Below are 23,310 nucleotides of genomic sequence, written 5' to 3'. Positions count from 1 at the left end.
CGAACAGCCAAGTTTCTGGTATTGAAACTGGCTCTAATGCAATGAGGGGTACATCGGCTTCCAAGAGATCAATTGTGTTAGGGGATTTTGTAGTCCGAGGTACAGATAGACGTTTTTGTGGGCAGCAGAGAAAAAGCAGAATGTTGTGTTGTTTCCCTGGTGCCAAGATCAAAGATGTCTCACGGGGAAGAGGGGCCAGCAGGAGGTCATTGTCCACATTGGAACCAACAACATAGGAAGGGAAAAGGTTGAGATTCTGAAGGGAGATTACAGAGTTAGGCAGAAATTTAAAAAGGGGGTCCTCAAGGGTAGTAATATCTGGATTACTCCCAGTGCTAGGAGCTAGTGAGGGCAGGAATAGGAGGATAGAGCAGATGAATGCATGGCTGAGGAGCTGGTGTATGGGAGAAGGATTCACATTTTTGGGTCATTGGAATCTCTTTTGGGGTAGAAGTGACCTGCATAAGAAGGACGGATTGCACCTAAATTGGAAGGGGACTAATATACTGGCAGGGAAATTAGCTATAACTGCTTGGGAGGATTTAAACTAGTAAGGGGGGAAGAAGTGTGGGGGGTAGGGGTGGGGGGTGGGACCCAGGGAGATAGTGAGGAAAGAGATCAACCTGAAACTGGTACAGTTCAGAACAGAAGTGAGTCAAACAGTCAGGGCAGGCAGCGACTAGGTAGGACTAATAAATTCATTTCAATGCAAGGGGCCTAACAGGGAAGGCAGATGAACTCAAGGCATGGTTAGGAACATGGGACTGGGATATCACAGCAATTACAGAAACATGGCTCAGGAATGGGCAGGACTGGCAGCTTAATGTTCCAGGATACAAATGCTACAGGAAGGATAGAAAGGGAGGCAAGAGAGGAGGGGGAGTGGCATTTTTGATAAGGGATAGCATTACAGCTGTGCCCAGGGAGGATATTCCCAGAAATACATCCAGGGAAGTTATCTGGGTGGAACTGAGAAATAAGAAAGGGATGATAACCTTATTGGGATTGTATTATAGACCCCCTAATAGTCAGAGGGAAATTGAGAAACAAACTTGTAAGGAGATCTCAGTTATCTGTAAGAATAATCGGGTAGTTATGGTAGGGGATTTTAACTTTCCAAACATAGACTGGGACTGCTATAGTGTAAAGAGTTTTGATGGACAGGAATTTGTTAAGTGTGTGCAAGACAGTTTTCTGATTCAGGAAGTGCATGTACCCACTAGAGAAGGTTCAAAACTTGATCTACTCTTGGGAAATAAGGCAGGGCAGGTGACTGAGGTGTCAGTGGGGGAGCACTTTGGGACCAGCGACCATAATTCTGTTCGTTTTAAAATAGTGATGGAAAAGGATAGACCACATCTAAAAGTTGAAGTTCTAAATTGGAGAAAGGCCAATTTTGACAGTATTAGGCAAAAACTTTCAAAAGCTGATTGGAGGCAGATGTTCACAGGTAAAAGGGTGAAAGGGAAGGCTGATAGGTATAGGGAAAGCTGGATGACTAAAGAAATTGAGGGTTTGGTTAAGAAAAAGAAGGAAGCATATGTCAGGTATAGACAGGATAGGTCAAGTGAATCCTTAGAAGAGTATAAAGAAAGTAGGAGTATACTTAAGAGAGAAATCAGGAGGGCAAAAATGGGACATGAGATAGCTTTGGCGAATAGAATTAAAAATTCAAAGGGTTTTTACAAATATATTAAGGAAAAGGGTAACTAGAGAGAGAATAGGGCCCCTCGAAGATCAGCAAGGTGGCCTTTGTGTGGAGCCACAGAAAATGGGGGAGATAATAAATGAATATTTTGCATCAGTATTTACTGTGGAAAAGGATATGGAAGATATAGAGTGTAGGGAAATAGATGGTGACATCTTGCAAAATGTCCAAATTACAGAGGAGGAAGTGCTGGATGTCTTGAAATGGGTAAAGGTGGATAAATCCCCAGGACCTGATCAGGTGTACCCAAGAACTCTGTCAGAAGCTAGAGAAGTGATTGCTGGGCCTCTTGCTGAGATATTTGTATCACCGATAGTCACAGGTGAGGTGCCGGAAGACTGGAGGTTGGCAAACGTGGTGCCACTGTTTAAGAAGGGCAGTAAAGACAAGCCAGGGAACGATAGACCGGTGAGCCTGACCTCGGTGGTGGGCAAGTTGTTGGAGGGAAACCTGAGGGACAGGATGTACATGTATTTGGAAAGGCAAGGACTGATTAGAGATAGTCAACATGGCTTTGTGCGTGGGAAATCATGTCTCACAAATTTTATTGAGTTATTTGAAGAAGTAAAAAAGAAAATTGATGAGGGCAGAGCAGTAGATGTGATCTATATGGACTTCAGTAAGGCGTTCGACAAGGTTCCCCATGGGAGACTGATTAGCAAGGTTAGATCTCATGGAATACAGGGAGAACTAGCCATTTGGATACAGAACTGGCTCAAAGATAGAAGACGAAGGGTGGTGGTGGAGGGTTGTTTTTCAGACTGGAGGCCTGTGACCAGTGGAGTGCCACAAGGATCGGTGCTGGGTCCTCTACTTCTTGTCATTTCCATAAATCATTTGGATGTGAGCATAAGAGGTACAGTTAGTAAGTTTGCAGATGATTCCAAAATTGGAGGTGGAGTGGACAGCGAAGAGGGTTACCTCAGATTACAACAGGATCTGGACCAGATGGGCCAATGGGCTGAGAAGTGGCAGATGGAGTTTAATTGAGATAAATGTGAGTACTGCATTTTGGGAAAGCAAATCTTAGCAGGACTTATACATTTAATGGTAAGGTCCTAGGGAGTGTTGCTGAACAAAGAGACTTTGGAGTGCAGGTTCATAGCTCCTTGAAAGTGGAGTCGCAGGTAGATAGGATAGTGAAGAAGGTGTTTGGTATGCTTTCATTTATTGGTCAGAATATTGAGTACAGGAGTTGGGAGGTCATGTTGTGGCTGTACAGGACATTGGTTAAGCCAGTGTTGGAATATTGCATGCAATTCTGGTCTCCTTCGTATCGGAAAGATGTTGTGAAACAAGAAAGGTTTCAGAAAAGATTTACAAGAATGTTGCCAGGGTTGGATGATTTGAACTATAGGGAGAGGCTGAACAGGCTGGGGCTATTTTCCCTGGACCGTCAGAGGCTGAGGGGTGACCTTATAGAGGTTTACAAAATTATGAGGGGCATGGATAGGATAAATAGGCAAAGTCTTTTCCCTGGGGTCAGGGAGACCAGAACTAGAGGGCATAGGTTTAGGGTGAGAGGGGAAAGATATAAAAGAGACCAAAGGGGCAACTTTTTCACGCAGAGGGTGGTACATGTATGGAATGAGCTGCCTGAGGAAGCGGTGGAGGCTGGTACAATTGCAACATTTAAGATGCATTTGGATGGGTATATGAATAGGAAGGGTTTGAAGGGATATGGGCCGGGTGCAGGAAGGTGGGACTAGATTGGGTTGGGATATCTGGTTGGCATGGACAGGTTGGACCGAAGGGTCTGTTTCCATGCTGTACGTCTCTATGACTCTACGTCCTTTAGGGAAGGAAACTGCTATCCTTACCTGATCTGCCTACAGGTGACTTCAGACTCACAGTAAAGTGGTTGATTCTTAGCTGTCCTCTGGCAGTTAGGGATGGGTAATAAATGCCCACATTCTGTTAATGAATAAAAAAAAGTAAAAGGATTAGGGACCAAAAAGGAGATTTATACATCGAGGCAGGTGGTTTTGGCTAAAATAATACATGAATATTTTACACCTGTCTTTCCCAAAGAAACAGATTATCCAGGTTATGGTCAAGACAAGGAAACTCAGTCACTAGAAGTGTTCAAAATTGATCAGGAGAGTGCTGGATAAGCTGTTGGTAACTTAGAATTGACAAAATACTGGGACTGGATGAAAAATGGAAGCAGAATTGAAATTGATGGGGCATTTACCACAATCTTTCAGTCCTGCCTGGACTTGGCATGTTGGTGCCAGAGGACTGGCGAATTACAAACATTACATCCTTGTTCAAATAAAAATTATGAGCATAAGCTCCTATTACAGAGCAGTCAATATAACTTTCGTGGTGGGGAAACTTACCAAAACAATAATTTGGGATAACATCAATCACATAGGCAAATACAATTTCATGAAGGAGAACCAGCATAGATTTCATAAGGGAAAATCATGTTCAGTTTACATGCTGAAGTTGTTTAAAGATGTAACAGTGAGGGTAATGCTGTTAATGTGGTAAACATGGACTTCCAAACGGCATCTAATGCAGTGCCACACAGCAGACTTGTGAGGAACGTTGGCGCTCATGTGGTAAAAGAGACAGTACATGGAGGCAAAATTGGCTTAGGAATAGGATATACGTGCGTAACGGTTAATGGATATTTTTCAGACTAGACAATGCTTGTAGTAGAGTTCACTAAAGTTCAGAATTGGACCCTTGTTTTCCCTGATTTATATTTTTGATCTGGATCTTAGAGTGCACTGGACATTTTTGGTAGCACACAATCCCATCAACACACTAAAACAGCAGCTAATGAATTTAAAAGACCTTATACAGACAACAAGGAAAATAAACATCATTTACAAAATACTTCGCAAGAACTGTAACAAACATTACATTGAACAAACAGGCAGAAAACTAGCCACCAGGAAACATGAGCATTAACTAGCCACAAAAAGACATGACCCACTATCACTAGTATCCTTACATACAGATGAGAAAGGACACCACTTTGACTGGGACAACACATCCGTCCTAGGACAAGCCAAAAAGAGATACACACGAGAATTCCTAGAAGCATGGCATTCTAACCGGAACTCTATCAACAAATGTATCGATTTGGACTACAGCTACCACCTCCTGAGAAAAAGAACAGGAACTTACATCAACAATATAGGAAATGGCATCACCAACCCAAGGAAATTATAAACACATAAATAGAAAGCAGAACATAACACCAGTGCTTCACCAGAGGCTCACTGATTATGTTACTTGGTATGGTGATGAAACATCTGAAAATAAACCTTCCAGCTCAGCGAGCAAACCTACATCCAGCAGAGCCTGAGTTTGGTAGGGCAATGGGAATCACACGGCTATAATGTTTCCTGAGCTGGAGATGTTGAGGTTTTATTGGTGTTTGCTGTGAAAGGTGTCTCTCTGCATTACCCCACAAACAATAAACTGGCACATCACCAGTTCATGGTACTCCTAATCTGCTGTGGACAGTGCCCTGCTCATTACCCCTTGTAGGCACTCTCCCTGCTCATTCACCAATGTGGGCATTGCCCCTTCCTTATTCCCCTATGTGACCACTCTCCATCTTTACTGTATAATTTGGACATTGTCCTTCCTCAGTTTCCAATGTGGGCACGCCCCCTTTTCATTGTATATTGTGGTCATTTTCTCTCCTCTTCCTAATTGTCAGCACTGCCCCCTCTTCACTGCATGATTGGGTATTGCCCATCTTCATTATACAATAGGGGCACTGACCCCTCCTCACTATAAAATGTGGGTGTTGCCCCTCCCCCTTGCCCTTGCAGACATGGTGTCAATCAAATAATTGCCCAAACTGTCCATTCTAACCTTACCAGTTGCAGATCCAGAGCCTTCATAACTTGGACATGAGGAAGGAAGCTTGCGGAAGATCTGTTTTACCCTTTCATTAATGGAGTGGTTTCTGAGAAGGCCAATGTTTATTGCCCATCCTTAATTGATTTGGGAGCGGTTGTGGTGAGCTGCCTTCTTGAACCACTGCAGTCCATGTAGTTTAGGTATACCCACGATGACATAAGGAAAGAGTTCCAAGATTCAGTGATGGTAACATTATTGAACATCAAAGTCAATTCTGTACTGTCAGCAATGGTTGCTGTTCGGTACTTTCGTGGCTCAAATTTTAATTGCCATTTAACAGTGCAAACTTGTATGTTGTCCAGGTTGCTGCATTCAGATATGGCTTGCTTTAAAACCTGAGGAGTCATGAATGGTGCTGAACATTGTGCAATCATCAGTGAACATAACAAGTCTGACCATATAATTGAGGGAGGGTCATTGATGAAGCAGCTGAAAATGGTTGGACCTATGACACTAGACTGAGGAACTCCTGTAGAGGTGTCCTGAGCTGAGATGCCTGATGTCCAACAACTACAACCATCTTCCTATGTGCCAGGTATGACACTAGCCAGTGGAGAAGTTCCTCCCCGATTCCCATTGACTCGTTTTGCGAGGGCTCCTCAATACCATGCTCAGTCAAGTGTAGACTTGATGTCAAAGGCTATCACTCTCATCTGACAAAAGAGTTCATCTCTTTTCTCTGTATTGGACAAAAGTAATAAGGTCAGGAGCTGAGTGGCTCTGTCAGAACCTAAACTGAGATTCAGTGAGCAGGTTATGGCTGTGTAACTGGCACATGATAACATTATTCACAATCCTTTCCAACATCAAGATTGGTCTGATGGAGGCATCTATTGACTGGATTGGGTTTGTCCTGCTTTTTGTAAACCAATGAGTAATTTTCCATATCACCAGGAAGATGTCTGTGTTGTAGCTGTGCTAAGATGTCTTGGCAAGGGACAGGTTGACAGTTTAGCGAAGAGCTTAAAAATGTGTTGCTGGAAAAGTGCAGCAGGTCAGGCAGCATCAAAGGAACAGGAGAATCGACGTTTCGGGCATAAGCCCTTCTGAAGATGCCTGATGCTGCCTGAGTTGCTGCACTTTTCCAGCAACACATTTTTAAGCTCTGATCTCCAGCATTTGCAGTCCTCACTTTCTCCTAGTTTAGTGAAGAGGGGTGGAAGGAAAGGATACCCGATGGAGTCTTCAAGATATTAACAGGAAAAGTCAGGGTAGAGAAAGATAACTTATTTTCACTGGTTGGGGATTCTAGACATAGGCAGTGTATTCTGAGAATTAGAGCCAGACTGTCCAAGAGAGAGGGAGGTAGATGTTTGGAATACTCTTCCACAAACAGCAGCGGATGCTGGATCAGTTGTTAATTTTAAGTCTAACTTTTATAAATGTTTGTTATGCAAAGGTATTAAGGGATATGGACCAAAGGCAAGCATGTGGAGTTAGGCCACAGATCAGCCTTGATCTCAAATAATGTGAAACAGGCTTGAGGGGCTGAATGGTCTACTTTTGTTCCTGCATTCCTATGAAAACTGGCATTGAACTGATAGGCCAACTGTTCCCTTGTTGTATAATATGGTGCACTGGTCTTCTCTCCAGGTTAGGGCATGAGTTTTAAGGTTAGAAGGGAAAGATTTTAAAGAGACCTGAGAGGCAATGCTTTCACACAGAGGGTGATGCGTGTATGGAATGAGTTGCCAGAGGACATGATAGGGGCTAGTACAATTACCACGTTTGAAAAACATTTGACAGGTATACGGATAGGAATGATTGAGAGAAATATGGGCCAAATGCTGGAAAATGGGACTACTTAAGTTTCGGAAACCGGGTTGGAATGGATGAGTTGGGCTGACAAGCCTGTTTCCTTGCTGTATATCTCAATTCCTCTATGAGGTGGCAGATGGAACTCATTGTGGAGAAGTATGAGATGATCTATCTTGGTAGAAAGAACAGAGAAACCATATAAATTGCAGGGTCTTACTCTAAAGGTAATGTAAGAGCAGAGAGACCTGAGTGTGTATGTGCATACATCATCAGGACAGAGTGGTTAATACATCTTTCATAGAATCCTTACAGTGTGGAAGGAGGCCTTCGGCCCATCGAGTCCACATTGACCCTTTAAAGAGCACTCCACCATAACCCTGCATGCCCAATCCTCCTAACCTGCACATTGTTATGAAGTTGAATGTGTGTACTGTACCTTTAAGAGAGAGTAAATGCTTTTCTGAACTGAGAGCATACAAGCACCTGTGATATGACAAGATGGCAGTCTCAGAGTGTACTGGAAAATTGAAAATATGCAATGTTTGGCTGTGAAATGGATTTGGTGGTTTTGACAATTCAAATTTAACCAATCAGTTTAGATTATGCCTCAGGATACTAAAACCCAACTGAGTTTGAATCTATTGTTTTGCCAATATTAAACCAATGTGACGATCCAATGTTGGTGATATAAAAATGCAAGCATTTTGAAAATTGGAGAAGAGCAACTGCCATTGAGAGAGACCCAAGAAATTAGAAAACACTCTATCAAATGTACCTTTTCATATGAAACATGTTCACAGTAAAAAGAAAGAAGACAACCCAGGGAGATCTCAGCCGGAAGAAAGATACTGAAGACAACAGCTGTTAGGTAATTTTGAAATTAAGTTGATGTAATTTTACTAAGTGTGTTATTGGCACAGCATTTTGTTATATAGTTGGAGGCAAGTAATAGGCAGTTAAGAGAAAGGGGGGCTTAGATTTGTGAATAGTTGTTTAATATTCGCTTATGGAGTGAAAGAATACATTGATGTTATTTTCTTTAAATAGTGGAATTTGGGAGTTCTCTGTCACTCATATTTTAACAGATTACAAGGCGAGGTGAGCTTTTTTGGGTGTTTGGTTTAATTAACAGAAAGTTCACCGCTGTGTCATAACAACATCTTTGGACTGTCAGAAGAAACCAAAGACCCAGGGGAAACCCACGGGGAGAATGTGCAATCTCCAAACAGACAGTTGCCCAAAGGTGAAATCAAACTTAGGTCCCTGGCACTGTGAGACAGCAGTGCTAACCAGTGTGCCACCCCTTTTCTGTATCCTATTTTAGTATCCTATGTGTTATTAACAGGGACATTAAGTACAAGAGCAGAGATGTGCTGCTGAACTTGAAAAGATACCAGTTAAGTCTTAGCTGGGGTACTGCATATAGTTGAGGGTGCCAGGATGTGAACTCATTGAAGAGAATGCACAAGAGGTTTATGACAATAGTCCCAGGGATGAGACACTTCAGTTATGAGGATATATTGGAGAAATATGGATTATTCTACCTGGAGAGAAGAAAGATGAGAGAAGACTCGATTAACTTTTCAAAATAATGAAAGGATATTGTTAATTGGAAAAAACTGCTTCCAGTCGTAAAATGGTCAAAAAGAGAGGGCACAGATTTAAAGTGATTTGCAAAAGAATCATTGCATGATTTTCATACAATGATTAGCTTTGGTCTAGTATGCACTGACTTGTGGTGAAGGCAGGCTCATTTGAGACAAAAAAAGGAGGAAATACTGACAGAGTATGGCAGGAGAATGGCCTCCTTCCACACTAACAGCTCTGTGACACTTTGAGGAGGTGGTGTGTTTATTGATGGCTGTGTGTCTCTGTCATTGCTGTGGGTCTGGACTTACGTAACCATCCGAACAATTAAAAAAACATTTGTGAACCAGAAACATTTTCACAACAATCCAGAATGTTCACATGAACACTATTAGACTAGTTCATTTTTCTAGATTTTATTAAATTCAAATGTCATCATCTGCCATAGTGGGATTTGAAATCATGTCTCCAGAACATTTTCTTGGAGTTCTGGATTACAAGCCCAGTGACATTACCACCAGTTTCCCCAAGGGAGGAATGGACCAGAATATCCTGGAGAGACGAAAGAACCAGGACTTCCTCGGGAGATGAACTTGACATCATGAATACTGAGGCTCAGAAACTGAAGCTGAGAACAGATTATTTATGGGTAACCCATGGACAGGTCAGATATCAACACTGTGGCCATCTTCCCATGCAGTTAGCCCTATTTCATTCCCAAAGACATCAGATTTCTTCTCAAGACATAAAGGCACACTACAATCACTTGGTTAATCTTGTCTCTCCCTCCCCGCTATGACACTCTCTATCCTGACAATTTTTGCTGTTATCTCCCTTCTGCAACTCTCCTTCCTGTCATGTGCTGATCCCTTCATTGCACATCATCACTGCCTTGGATATTGTGAGTCTTCTTCTTCTGATCTGCTATCAAACACATTCAAGGATGCTCATCCCATACTAATGTTGTCAGTTTGAAAGCCTCTGAGGATGAAGAATGCTATTCCCATATTTGAAATCTCTGGCAAACATTTACCAAGGCAAGTGAGACAGCAGCTGCAATAAGTGAGATTTTATTCAGATGGGACAATGGCAAGTTTAAATCTCCCCCTGACCTACTGCTCAAAGTCACCTCCATCTCACCAGTTTCCGAAGCTTCAGAAAACTTGTGTTGCATTAGAAATATTTGGATTGACTGTGAGAAACATTAATCAGAGAGCCCACCCACTCTGGCCATTCTCTCTTCTTCCTCTTGCAGAGCTGTGTTGTGAGGAGCCGGCGTTGGACTAGAATGGATAAAGTTAAAAATCACACAACACCAGATTATAGTCCAACAGGTTTATTTAAAAGTACAAGCTTTCAGTGTGCTGCTTCTTTGTCAAGTAAGGAGATGGTGAGTGAAGGAGCAGCTTTTATACAAAATTATATCCCATAATTTTGTCGTCTGCAAGGTGTTAGAAAGGATTCTGAGGGATAGAACTTATGACCATCTGGAAGAGCGTGGCTTAATTAAATGCAGTCAGCACGGCTTTGTGAGGGGCAGGTCATGCCTCACAAATCTTATTGAGTTCTTCGAGGATGTTACGAGGCAAGTTGATGAGGGCCGAGTGGTGGATGTGGTGTATATGGACTTCAGCAAGGCATTTGATAAGGTTCTCCATGGTAGGCTCGTTCAGAAGGTCAGGAGGAATAGGATACAGGGAAATTTAGCTGCCTGGATACAGAATTGGCTGGTCGACAGAAGACAGCGAGTGGTAGTGGAAGGAAAGTATTCTGCCTTGAAGTCAGTGGTGAGTGGTGTTCCACAGGGCTCTGTTCTTGGGCCTCTACTCTTTGTAATTTTTATTAATGACTTGGATGAGGAGATTGAAGGATGGGTTAGCAAGTTTGTAGATGACACAAAGGTTGGAGGTGTCGACAGTATAGAGGACTGTTGTAGGCTGCAGCATGACAGATGGGCTGAGAGGTGGCAGATGGAGTTCAAAGTGATGCATTTTGGAAGGTCGAACTTGAAAGTTGAGTACAGGATTAAAGACAGGTTTCTTGGCAGTGTGGAGGACTGTTGTAGGCTGCAGCATGACAGATGGGCTGAGAGGTGGCAGATGGAGTTCAAAGTGATGCATTTTGGAAGGCCGAACTTGAAAGTTGAGTACAGGATTAAAGACAGGTTTCTTGGCAGTGTGGAGGAACAGTGGGATCTTGGTGTGCAGGTATATAGATCCCTTAATCCCTTAAAATTGCCACCCAAGTGGACAGGGTTGTTAAGAAAGCATATGACGTTTTGGCTTTCATTAACAGGGGGAATTGAGTTTAAGAGCCGTGAGATCTTGTTGCAGCTCTATAACACTTTGGTTAGACCACACTTTGAATACTGTGTCCAGTTCTGGTCACCCTATTATAGGAAAGATGTGGATGCTTTGGAGAGGGTTCAGAGGAGGTTTACCAGGATGCTGCCTGGAATGGAGGGCTTATCTTACGAAGAGAGGTTGACTGACCTCGGACGTTTTTCATTGGAAAAAAGAAGGAAGAGAGGGGACCTAATTGAGGTGTATAAGATAATGACAGGCATAGATAGAGCTGATAGCCGGAGACTTTTTCCCAGGGCAGAAATTGTTAACACGAGGGGTCATAGTTTTAAGCTGTTTGGTGGAAAGTATAGCGGGGATGTCAGAGGCGGGTTCTTTACGCAGAGAGTTGTGAGAGCATGGAATGCGTTGCCAGCAGCAGTTGTGGAAGCGAGGTCATTGGGGATATTTAAGAGACTGCTGGACATGCATATGGTCACAGAAATTTGAGGGTTCGTACATTAGGTTTACCTTACATGAGGATCAATGGTCGGCACAACATCATGGGCTGAAGGGCCTGTTCTGTACTGTACTGTTCTATGTTCTAATATCCGCATCAATCTTCAGGCAGTCTGACTATCCTGTGGGCAATTGGGGTGGAAATGTCCCTTATGCTGTGTGAGATGATCCATTGAGAGAGTTGTTTACTCGGTGCCTTGTGCTGAACTGTTTGACTGGAGCTGTGTGTTGGATATTGAGTGTGTTTATTGGAAACATTTCCCTTCTGATTTCCAGGCTGAGTTTTGTTGATGGCTCATTTCTGATTATGAGAAGGTGAGGTATAATTATCTGGGAGGTACAGCACGTCTGACGATTTTCATTGATTTCCTATTGCTGAGTTGTGTGTGTGTGTGTGTGTGGAGCTGGATTTTTCCTGTCTTTTCAAACCCCTCCAAGACCTCCAGTACCCTATGAGGAGAAAGTGAGGACTGCAGATGCTGGAGATCAGGAATCCTGAAGAAGGGCTCATGCCCGAAACGTCGATTCTCCTGCTCCTTGGATGCTGCCTGACCTGCTGCACTTTTCCAGCAACACATTTTCAGCTCCAGTACCCTATCACTGTAACCTCATCACAGAAGAAATCATTTTTATTGTTATGGAATCTTTCAGAAGTTCCAAACGCAGTCAATTTGAAGTGTGGTCACTGCAGTAGTGTTGAAAATGTGCAACCAGTGTGAATACAACAACATTTGACAAACAGCAATTTGAAAATGACCAGACAGGTGGAGGTGATGGAGAGAATAATATTGGTCAAGAGATTGGAATTAACTCTGTATTTTCATTATTTCAAAAGAAAATAAAGAGCTTAGGGAAACAAAAGGTGTCCCTAAAATGAGGTACCTCTGACAATGCAGCATTCCCTCATGGTAAGTCTCGGTGCCCATATTCTCAAATGGAACGTGAAGCCACAACGTCTGATTCAAAGCTGAGGATATGGCCTTGATAATCACTTCAATCTGAGATCCTGTTAAGTCACCTTTGCTCCTCTAATTTTAGTCTCTGTGGCATCCGTCTTATTTGTTCCACTTTTGGTGTCTCTGCCTTCAGCTTTCTGAGCCCTAATCTCTGGAATTCTCTCACTAAATCTCTCCAACACTCTCTTTCTTTAAGATACTTCTTCATATCTATCTCTTTGTTCAAATATTTTCTCATCTTGCTTAATATCTCATGTGGCTCGGTGTCAAATTGTGTCTCACACTGAGCCCGTTTGTGGAGATAGAGGCTGAGGTGGTCTGGGGAATGTTCAGCCATGAATGTTGGAGTGGGTACAGAAGAAATGTACTGGAATTGTTCCAGATTAGAGAGGATTACATGGAGAGACTAGTTTGATGATAATCATGGAATGACGGCACTGCTGGACTGTGAGAATGTAATGGAATACAATCGCGCTGCTGCTAATGGCTCACTGCACATCATGGACGTCCAGTTTTGGGAACGGTCCTAAATCTACTTCCCCCGTTGGTGGTGAATATGATGAATGACTCCTTCATTTGTTGGGAGAGAAGTGGTAGTTTTCTTTGAATTTGCTTGATCTGAAGTCAGAACTCCTTGGAGTCAATATTGAGGTCTTACCAATGCGATTGGACATTCACAGGGATGGTGACAGAGGAGTTTGGGATGTTTCCAGATTAATATGATTCAGATTGACTAATCTGTGGAGGAGCTCTCCTCATCACAGACCTTGGTAAGAGACTACACAGATTTCATTGGGTTGAGATCACTTTCATTTTATTCTGACACAATGTCAGGATACTCCAGATCTCTCTGATTTTCTTTATTGTTGGACTTTGCAGTGACTGTATATCATTGTTTGCTCAGCCACTTCAGAGGGCAGTTCAGAATCAATCATGATGTGAGCGCAAAGTGAATTGATGGTCCATTTTGCACTCTGCCTAACTGTCTTTTCCATTGCCTCATGGACTTGGGAAGATGGGGATCCGAGCAGAGGAAACAATGTAGCCACTTTGGATAGTAACCAGGAGCAGACAATGTCCTGACTTGAAACAGAGGGTGTGTGAAAGTCAAGTGAGGAAAACGAAAGAATCCCTACACAGGGGAATAGCAGACTGGCACTCACTGCGGAACAGTCTCTAACTGAGGAGTCAGTCCCTTCAGTAAAAGAGGAGAGTGAGTTGGAGAAAATCATATTTCCTTTTCCTGTTTTAGAGAAGGATTACAGTATTCTACATTGGAGAATACAAAAAGGACTCCACAGGCTCAAAATGTTGTCCTAACATGCAAGATCTATCTGTTGAACTGCTGAGTGAAAGTGAAACTATTCAAGTGAATTATGCAAGCAACACTTCACACAGTCATTAAACATCATGAAACGCCTACATACGTTCACTGGGGAGAAGCCTTTCAAGTGTAATGTGTGCAACAAATCATTGTCAGATGCATGGCATTTCCTTGCATTCATATGTGAAATGTGTGAGAAATCATTCTCAGAGTTAACGAACCTCTGTGTACACCAATGTATTCATATGGGGGAAGATTTTGTTCATATGTGAAGTGTGACAAAGCCTTTACACGATTATCGAACCTCCTGGTCCATTAGACAATCTCCATTGGGGAGAAACACTTCAAATGTGAGATTTGCAATAAAGTTTTTGTGACATCTATGAGGCTGTTGATACACCAAAATGTTAACACAGAGGAAAAGCCCTTCTGCTGTGACAAGGTTTCACCCACTCTTTTGATCTGAAGAGACACAAGAGAATTCACACTGGAGAAGAAGCCCTTCAAGTGTGAAGTGTGTGACCAAACCTTTACACATGCATCGATACTTATGAAGCATTGACGCACTCACACTGAGGAGAAGCCGTTCAAGTGTGAGGTGTGTGAGAAATCATTCTCACAGTCATCTACCCTCCGTGATCACCAGCCACGCATCCACACAGAGGAGAAACCATTCACATGAGAGGTGTGACAAAGCATTCCCATGGTCAACCCACCTCTGTGCACACCAAATGATTCAGACAAGGGAGAAATCATTTAGGTGCGAAGTTTCTGATAAAGCTTTTGTGATGCCCTTGACCCTCCTAAGAGCAGAGAATTCACACAGGGGAGAAACCATTCAAGTGTGAGGTTTGTAATAAAGCTGTCCTCAAGCCTCCTGTAACACCACAGGATTCACATGGTGGAGAAACCATTCCAATGTCAGGTGTTTCACAGAGTCGTCAATACTTGTAAAACACCAATGCACCCACATTGGGGAGAAGCCTTTTAAATGTGATGTGTGTGACAAATCATTCTCTCAATCATCACCCCTCCACACACACTGGTGCATCCACAGAGGAGAGAATCAATTCATGCATGAGTTGTGACCAATCGTTCTCCTGGTCAAATACAAATCTTGAACACAAACACCTTCACACAAGGGAGAAACTATTTACATATGAACTGTATGAAAGATCATTCTTGGCATTGTCAAACCTTTGCACGCATCAGCACTTCAACACCAGAAAGAAACATGAAGTGCCAAGTGTGCAATGAGAGCTTTGGACGATAATCCAACTGGTGGAGCACCAAGGCATTCATGCTGGTGAGAAACCAGTCATGCACAAACTTTCAGAATCAGTAAGCCTCGAGGAAGAGTCGAAGAGTGTGTTGCTGGAAAAACACAGCCAGTCTGGCAGCATCCGAGGAACAGGAGAGTCGACGTTTCAACCATAAGCCCTTCATCAGGACTGATAATGATGAGGAATAATGAGGATTCCCGATGAAGGGCTTATGCTCGAAACATCGACTATCCTGCTCCTCAGATGATGCCTGACCGGCTGTGCTTTTCCAATATGTTGGAAAAGATCTGCTACCCTGCCAACCCATAATAGACCCACACAGAACATAGGAAAGCAAACTTGGCCAAACTATACCAAAAGCACCCAGAATGCCTCAGCAGGGACCAAGCAGGCTGACAAGCGAAACCAGAGAGCACTCACAGACAAGGGAATATACTTCCCAACACCCACTAATAATGGCAGATCAACACAGCTGTTCCAAAGCCCCAAGGGCAGTCTCATAAACCAGCAATATCAAAGCTACATAAAGAACAGGTCAGACAGAGAGGCACCACCATAAGCATTGCTCCCAGGACAAGACAATGGAAGCACCTTACTGTTTCAGAAGAGACATTAGCACCTACCTGCGAAGAAAACTGGAAGCTCTGGACCCATTGATACTGTCAGGATGTTGCCATTGTTTCGAGAATCAGGACATTCATCCGATAACTTTTCCAATTAGCATCATTGTAACTAGATTACCCCATTTCCAGATACATTGTATCTTTCCCCATTTCTAGTTAACCTTATTGTACAAGATTATTATAAAACGTGGCTTCTTCCTCAGCTCAAGGAAGAGAACCTTTGATCTACCTGTACAGACTGTCAGTTCTGTGTCAGCCTAGTCAATTTCTCTTCCAGCAATATTGCTTGTAATAAACAGCTTGTCAATTTCATCCGATCTGGTTTGTGTGGTCTCTGCTTTATTGGGCTAATTTCTCCGACACAGCACCACACTCTTCGACTCTGATCTCCAGCACCTGCAGTCCTCACTTTCTCCAAGCCTCAAGGAAGACCAAAGAGTGCGCAAGAAGTCACCATATTTAAGAAATTGTACTACAACCTGTATGTGGTCATGGAACTACCAAATAAACCAATGCCTTCACAGTAGAGAAAAGTGTGATGTGTGCAGTAAATCATGCACTGTTACAGTTTCTTGCCTTCACACAGGAGTAACTATTCATGTGCAGTGTATTGTTCTCCAGAGCAAACATCTTCATCAGAGGGTCCTCAAAGAATCAAGCTTAAGGTTTGTGGTGAAGCTTTGATGACTTCCTCAACACCCTGGGCCATCAGATAGTTCACACGTGACAAATTCTTCAGGTGCAATGTTTGTGAGAATCCTTTCACCCACTCTTGCCATCTCCCTAAGCATCCTGAGATCCACAATGGTAAGGAATCATTCATGTATGAGGTGTGAGACAAGGTTTTCAGAGTCAATGAATCTCCTGGTCCATCAACATGCTGACAGAGGGGGAAGAATCCTATCAATGCAAGTTTCATAATGAAGTTTTCAAATGGTTGTCAGACTCCTGGCTCATTAATGAACTCACACTGGATACAAAACCTTCTCATATGACATGTACCAGGATTGTTTCACCTCCTCCTCTTCTCTCACTGTGTGGATCCACATGACTTGGAACCAGGTCACCTGCTTCTGTTGCACGGAGAGCTGTCGATGTTGTTTCCCCCCACTGCTCACACAGGGGAGTTATCATTCAAAAGCACTGTCTGTCTCAGCAGGGTCCGTCTCAAACCTCTCCCACCATCAGTCCCATTTTTGACAAAGAAGGTTAATTTTATTTTTGATCTGATCACCAAAAGAAGACATCAAATGTATAGAAGCTCCTATATAGACTTAGAATCAAAGATTGACCAGTGTGCAATCAACATCATGTCGTCATTGCTAAAATCAAAACAACTGTGAGAAATAATTTTCCACACTTGTGGTCAGTCTATTGTACTACAAAATTCTTGTCTACTTTTTGGACAGAAAGACAGACCGACAGAGAGACAGGAGTGGTGGTGGTTTAACCTGAGGGTCACCACAGAAGAAGAGTCCTTTGTGGTAATTTCAGTCATTGAGGAAATTGAACCCACAATGTTGGCAACACCCTACATCACAGACCAGCTAGCCAGCAAACTGACTGCCCTCAAACCATCTGGTTTTGTCTGCCTTGTATATGAATTAATCTTTTTATGTTTGGGATTTAAAAGGGTACATTTTCAAGTTATCGAGTCAGATGTGCAGAAGGGAAACAGACCCTTCAGTCCAACTTGTCCATGCTGACCAGATACCACAAATTAATCTTGCCCCATTTGCCAACACCTGGCCCATATCCCTCTAAACCCTTTCTATTCATATACCCTCTTCATATTCAGATGCCTTTTAAATGTTGGAATTGTACCAACCTCCACCACTTCATCTGGCAGCTCATTCCATACACGCACCACCCTTTGCGTGAAAGGTTTGCCCCTTAAGTCACTTTTAAGTCTTTCCCCTCTCACCCTAAACCTATGCCGTCTAGATCTGGACACTCACACCCCAGGGAAAAGACCTTGTCTATTTATCCTATACCCCTATCGATACCACTCATGATTTTATAAACCTCTATAAAGTCATTCCTCAGCCTCCGATGCTCCAGGGAAAACAGCCCCAGCCACTCAGCCTTTCCCTATAGTTCAAACTCTCTAACCCTGACAAAAGACTTGTAAATCTTTTCTGAACCCTTTCAAGTTCCACAGCATCCTTCCTATAGGAGGGAGACAAGAATTGCACATAATATTCCAAAAGAAGCCTAACCAATGTCCTGTACAACCGCAACAGGACTCCCAACTCCTATACTCAATGCTCTGGCTAATAAAGGAAAGCATACTAAATGCCTTCTTCACTATGCTATCTACCTGCAATTCCACTTCCAAGGAACTATGAACCTGCACTCCAAGGTCTCTGTTCAGCAACTCTCCCCAGGACCTTACCATTAAGTGTATCACTCCTGCCCTAATTTGCCTTTCCAAAATGTAGCACCTCACAATTATCTGAATTAAACTTTATCTGTCACTCTTTGGCCCATCTGATCAAGATTCCATTGTACTGAGATAATCTTCTTTGCTGTCCATGACACATCTGCAAACTTACTAACTATACCTCCTATGTTCATTTCCAAATCATTTATATAAATGACGAAAGGCAATGAACCCAGCGCCAGTCATTGTGGAATATCAATGGTCACAGGCCTCCAGTCTGAAAGGCAACCCTCCATCACCATCCTCTGTCTTCTACTTGGAGCCAGTCTGTATCCAAAATGGTTAGGTCTCCCTGTAATTGATGTGATCGAACCTTGCTAACCAGTCCACCATGAGGAACCTTGTCAAACACCTTAATGAAGTGCGTATAGATCACATCCACTGCTCTGCTCTCATCAATTCTCTTTGTTACTTCTTCAAAAAGCTTAATCAAGTTAGTGAGACATGATTTTCCACACACAAAGCCATGATGATTACCCCAAATCAGTCCTTGCCTTTCCAAATACATGGAAATTCGATTCCTCAGAATTACTTTCAACAACTTGCCCAACACCATTGTCTGACTTACCAGTATACTGTTCCTGGCTTTTCCTTACCACCTTTCTTAAATAGTGGCACCACATTAGCCAACCTCCAGTCTTCCGGCACCTCACTGTGACTATCAATGACACAAATATTAGCGAGTTTGAAGAAGATTTGTAATCTTTGTAAACAAATTTGTAAACAAGTATCTCAGCAAGGGGCCCAGCAATCACTTCCCTAGCTTCCCACAGAGTTCTAGGGTAAACATGATCAGGTCCTGGGGATTTACCCACCTTTACACATTTCAAGATATCAAGCACCTCCTCCTCTGAAATATGGATATCTTTTAAGATGTCACTATCTATTTCCCCCATTCTGTATTTTCTATGTCCTTCTCCTCAGTAAACACTGATGCAAAATACTCATTTACTATCTCCCCCATCTTCTGAGGTTCCACACACAGGTGGCCTTGCTGATCTTTGAGGAGTGCTATTGGTCTAGATGTCCTTTTATCCTTATTGTATTTATAAAATCCTTTTGGATTCTCCTTAGCTCTATTTGCCAAAGCTATCTCATGTCCCCTTTTTGTCCTCCTGATTTCCTCTTAAGTATACTCCCACTGCCTTTATACTCTAAGGATTCACTCGATCTCTGCTTACTATACCTGACATATGCTTCCTTCTTTTTCTTAAACAAAACCTCAAGTTCTTTAGTCATCCAGCATTCCCTATACCTACCAGCCTTGCTTTTCACCCTGACAGGAACATACTATCTCTGGACTCTCGTTATTCATTTTTGATGACTTCCCATTTTCCAGCTGTCCTTTTACCTACAAACATCTGCCCCCATTTATTTCTGAAAGTTCTTGCCTAATACCATCAAAATTGGCCTTCCTCCAAATTTCAAACTTTAACTTTTTAGATGCTGTCTATCCTTTTCCATCAGTATTTTTAAAATAATAGAATGATGGTTGCTGGCCCCAAAGTTCTTCCCCACTGACACCTCAGTCACTTGCCCTGCCTTATTTTCCAAGAGTAGGTCAAGTTTTGCACTTTCTCTAGTAGGTAATCCCCGTACTAAATCAGAAAATTTTCTTGTACACTTGATAAATTCCTCTCTATCTAAACTCTTAACACTTTTGCAGTCCCTGTCTGTTTGAAAAGTTAAAATTCCCTTCCATTACCAGCCTGTTATTCTTACAAGTAACTGAGATCTCCTTACAAATTTGTTTTTCAATTTCCCGCTGACTATTGGGGGTACATGGATAATAGTAGTCATCTTTTCTGGTTTGTTAGAATATAAGCTTGTTTACAGTCAATACTTCTTTACCTGCTAACGTTGAAACCTGGTGTGAATCGCTTGTGTCCTGAGAAGCAGTCAGGCAAGTGGATTCACCTAGAGAAGACACTATTGTAATGTCAGAAACTTGGCAGTCAATAAGAATCCGCAAACTGGCAGGTGATCATGACCAGATTATCTGTTCTTTGTGAACTGCATCGAGGAATTCCCCTCTGCATTCACGCGGGAGAACCAATCAGAAGCAGCTTCCAGTTTGCGAACTTTCCAGGGAACTAATCAGGAGAGGGATGTGGAATGGAGGGAATACAGTAAATTAAAAATCACACAACACCAGGTTATAGTCCAACAGGTTTAATTGGAAGCACATTCGCTTTCGGAGCTTCGCTCCTTCTTCAGGTGATAGACTATAACCTGGTGTTGTGTGATTTTTAATTTTGTACACCCCAGTCCAACACCGGCATCTCCAAATCAGAAATACAGTAATCCTGGTTTTTGCCAAAAGGGTTCGTCATTTACAATTGCGCACCTCAAATTCCAGCGCTGCCCATGTACCAGCCGTTCGTGCCTCAGATTTGAACCACCGAAGGCTCCCCACACCTGCAATGCAGTTAGAACTACAGCTCCCGTCAGACACCGCGGGCAGGTTCTTTCCGCTTATTCCATACAACTACCTCACAGATCGCAGGTCCCAAATGCAGCATGGGTAATGTAGTTCAGAGCAGGATTGTGAGGTGTTTTAATGAATTAAGCTGAATCCCTGTGGGGGTTTTAAGGGAGGGCTTTCTAGGCTTGGGCCTTCAATTCAGACATGTTTGAGGAGATTGCCTAAAAAAGCATAAACTACCAGTTATGGCATCCCCTACATCAGGAGCGTTTTTTATAAAGTCTGAGAACGTCAGCACAGAAAAAGGCTATTCGGCCCATCAAGTCTGCGCTGGTCAGAAACAACCCCGTAATTACTCTAACCCCGTTTTCCAGCACTTGTCCCAGAGCCTTGTTTGTTTTGGAATTGTAAGTGCACATCTAAATACTTAATTGTTACGAGAGTTTATGTCTCCCAGACCCTTACAAGGCAGTGAGTTCCAGATTCCCACCACTCTCTAGGTGATAAAACCTTCCCTCACATCCCCCCTCAGCCTCCTCCCCCTTACCCTTAAATTTATATACTTGGTTACTGCTGCCTCCACCAAGGGGAAAACGTTTCTCCCCGTCTATACTCCTCATAATTTTGAACATCTCAATCACGTCCCCACTCAAGCCTCCTCCACCCCGGGGAAAACAACTTCGCCTCTCCCACTGTCCAATCTCGTTGCAGCTGAAACTCTCCAGCCCAAGGAACACCCTGGTAAATCTCCTCAGTCATCACCCTCCAGTGCCATCCACACCCGTCCGAGAATGTGGATTCCCGAATTGCACACAATACTCTCGCTGTGGTCTAACCCACATGCTGTACAGTTCCAGCACCGGCTCCCTGCTCCTAAAACGGCACATCTCGGCCTAGAATGGCAAGTGGTCCTTCCCAACCACTTTATTTTACCTGTTCCTGATACCTTAATAATTCTGGTCTCCTTCCTATCGGAAAGATGTTGTGAAACCTGAAAGGGTTCAGAAAAGATTTACAAGGATGTTGCCAGGGTTGGAGGATCTGAGCTACAGGGAGAGGCTGAACAGGCTGGGGCTGTTTTTCCTGGAACGTCGGAGGCTGAGGGGTGACCTTATAGAGGTTTATAAAATCATGAGGGGCATGGATAGGATAAATGGATAAAGTCTTTTCCCTGGGGTCGGGGAGTCCAGAACTAGAGGGCATAGGTTTAGGGTGAGAGGGGAAAGATATAAAAGAGACCGAGGGGAAAGATATAAAAGAGACCGAAGGGGCAACTTTTTCACGCAGAGGGTGGTGCGTGTATGGAATGAGCTGCCAGAGGATGTGGTGGAGGCTGGTACAATTACAACATTTAAGAGGCATTTGGATGGGTATATGAATAGGAAGGGTTTGGAGGGATATGGGCCGGGTACTGGCAGGTGGGACTAGATTGGGTTGGGACATCTGGTCGGCTTGGACAGGTTGGACCGAAGGGTCTGTTTCCATGCTGTACATCTCTATGACTCTATGATCAGTGCACTTGCGCTCCAAGGTCCCTCTAAGTCAGTGTTTTATGAGGGCGTTGTTTGCAGAGGTATTTCTGAGGTGAAGGGTTCACTTACACCGATGGTGCTGGGCGAGCAAGTCCCTTACACTAACGCAGTTTTACCTGGGGGGGGGGGGCTCCCTGAAACTGACGCCGGATACCTTCACCATCAAAGTTACAACATGGCCTACCTTAGTCGGACAGGCAGACGTTGTTGGGAAAAGGGGGACATCCACATTGAAGCTTCTGCCGAGGTGTTATTTGTTAATATTTTGTAGAACTTGATGCAACACAACCTTCTGCCTTAGAGCTGAATGTACAGATACCGCGCCAAGACTCACCACAACAAACCAGGGTGTGTTCGGGAGAGGAGATAAAAATGAACACACAAGGCGAAAGTGGAGTTGTTGTCGGTCAGAAAACCAGAACAACTGAGGTACCGCCCGCGCTCGAGCTCCTGACGACGGGCTCCAACCGCCCGCGCTCGAGCTCCTGACGACGGGCTCCAACCGCCCGCGCTCGAGCTCCTGACGACGGGCTCCAACCGCCCGCGCTCGAGCTCCTGACGACGGGCTCCAACCGCCCGCGCTCGAGCTCCTGACGACGGGCTCCAACCGCCCGCGCTCGAGCTCCTGACGACGGGCTCCAACCGCCCGCGCTCGAGCTCCTGACGACGGGCTCCAACCGCCCGCGCTCGAGCTCCGGATACCGGGAGGCTCTGGACTACAGCTCCCATCAGGCACCGTCGGTCGGAATATCACACCCATTTCCCCAGCCCCCATTCCCAAGCTTCCAAATCCCTCCTAGATCTTCCACCAACCTATCTAGGTAACCTTCTCAGAAAATAAAACTCCGCCATTTATATAGAGTTATCAGATGTTCCAAAGCTCATTGCATCAATGATGTACTTTAGAGGTATGATCAATGTTGTGACATACACGGTGCTTTGTGCTGAGCTGTTTGAAGCTGTTTGTTGGATATTTAATGTT

The 23,310-nt window shown here is 43.6% G+C and overlaps 1 protein-coding gene across 2 annotated transcripts in view; it reads right to left on the bottom strand.

Annotated features, from left to right (window-relative positions):
• The window catches only part of LOC148141006 (uncharacterized), a 45,296-nt gene extending 22,193 nt beyond the window's left edge, over window positions 1–23,103 (bottom strand). Inside the window, exons 1-2 of one of the 2 annotated variants that reach the window (XM_087978796.1) lie at window positions 22,663–23,103; window positions 3,529–3,622 (exon numbers count right to left, since the gene is read on the bottom strand). In XM_087978796.1, coding sequence (XP_087834922.1) covers window positions 3,529–3,622; window positions 22,663–23,103 — 535 coding nt within the window. The remainder of the gene's footprint in view (window positions 1–3,528; window positions 3,623–22,662) is intronic. The other variant, XM_087978797.1, reaches the window with a different exon arrangement.
• Between the last annotated feature and the right edge of the window lie 207 nt (window positions 23,104–23,310).

This window comes from Chiloscyllium plagiosum, unplaced genomic scaffold (assembly GCF_037043375.1).
Source record: "Chiloscyllium plagiosum isolate Xiang-an unplaced genomic scaffold, Cpla_swu_hap1 HiC_scaffold_35, whole genome shotgun sequence".
NCBI classification, from domain to species: Eukaryota; Metazoa; Chordata; class Chondrichthyes; order Orectolobiformes; family Hemiscylliidae; genus Chiloscyllium; species Chiloscyllium plagiosum.
The sequence above is the reverse complement of the archived record's forward strand: the minus strand, read 5'-3'. Positions and strand labels throughout refer to the sequence as shown.